The 771-nt window shown below is 63.3% G+C and overlaps 1 protein-coding gene across 1 annotated transcript in view; it reads left to right on the top strand.

Annotated features, from left to right (window-relative positions):
• LOC102761967 (unconventional myosin-XVB-like) overlaps positions 1-771 on the top strand; it is a 52,809-nt gene that overhangs the window by 33,749 nt on the left and 18,289 nt on the right. The window contains 2 exon segments of the mRNA XM_015563305.1: positions 420-537; positions 730-771. Coding sequence (XP_015418791.1) covers positions 420-537; positions 730-771 — 160 coding nt within the window.

The raw sequence follows: 771 nt of genomic DNA, 5'->3' as shown, positions 1-771 counted from the left end.
CTGGGACTTGCACGGGGCCATGAGAGGACCCTGTCCTTTCATTAGTCCGAGGCTTGAACCTGGCCAAAACACTGTAGCTGCGCCCCACACTCCTGGGGTTCCTTCCCGGTGGAGGTGACCGCCTTCCCAGGGACCTCGGGCCTGGCATCCGACCCTTCCTCTTTTCATTCTCTCTCCTTCTCCCTCCATCTCTTCTCTCACTATTCACTGTCCGTCCTCCCCTCCATGCCTCCCGGAGTTCACTGCCCCTCCTCCATTCAGCAAAACTCTCCTAGGTGCCTAGCACATAGTAGGTGCTTTCCAAATCATTGTCGAAAGACTTAGCGACTGAATGGACACCTGGAGGCTCGGGTGTCCAACGGCTGTGGTGGGAGGTTTATGCTGTGCCTGCTCCAGCCTTGGCCCTGTCCTCCCGGCAGGTTCCGGACCCTGGGGACCGGGGAGCAGGGAGAGCCTTCTGACCGGGAGAGGTGTGGCGCCATCCTGAGCCAGGTGCTGGGGCCCGAGTCGCCCCTCTGTCACCTTGGAACCACCCAGGTGGGGGTGTGTGCCAAGGGGCAGGCCTGGCTAGAGGGGGGAGGAGGATTTGGGGAAAAACCCAGGGTTTGGTGGTCCTTCTGGGTGGTCAGGAGATGGGCTGGGGCTGGGTGGCAGGTGTCCTGGGCACCCCGGGCTGGAAGGGAGGAGGCAACCACACTGGCCGGCTCCAGCCCACGCCTCTGCCCCCAGGTCCTGCTGCAGGAGCCGGGCTGGCGGCAGCTGGAGCAGCAC

Source organism: Myotis davidii, unplaced genomic scaffold, assembly GCF_000327345.1.
Source record: "Myotis davidii unplaced genomic scaffold, ASM32734v1 scaffold539, whole genome shotgun sequence".
Lineage (NCBI taxonomy): Eukaryota > Metazoa > Chordata > Mammalia > Chiroptera > Vespertilionidae > Myotis > Myotis davidii.
This window is presented reverse-complemented; position numbering and strand designations above follow the sequence as displayed.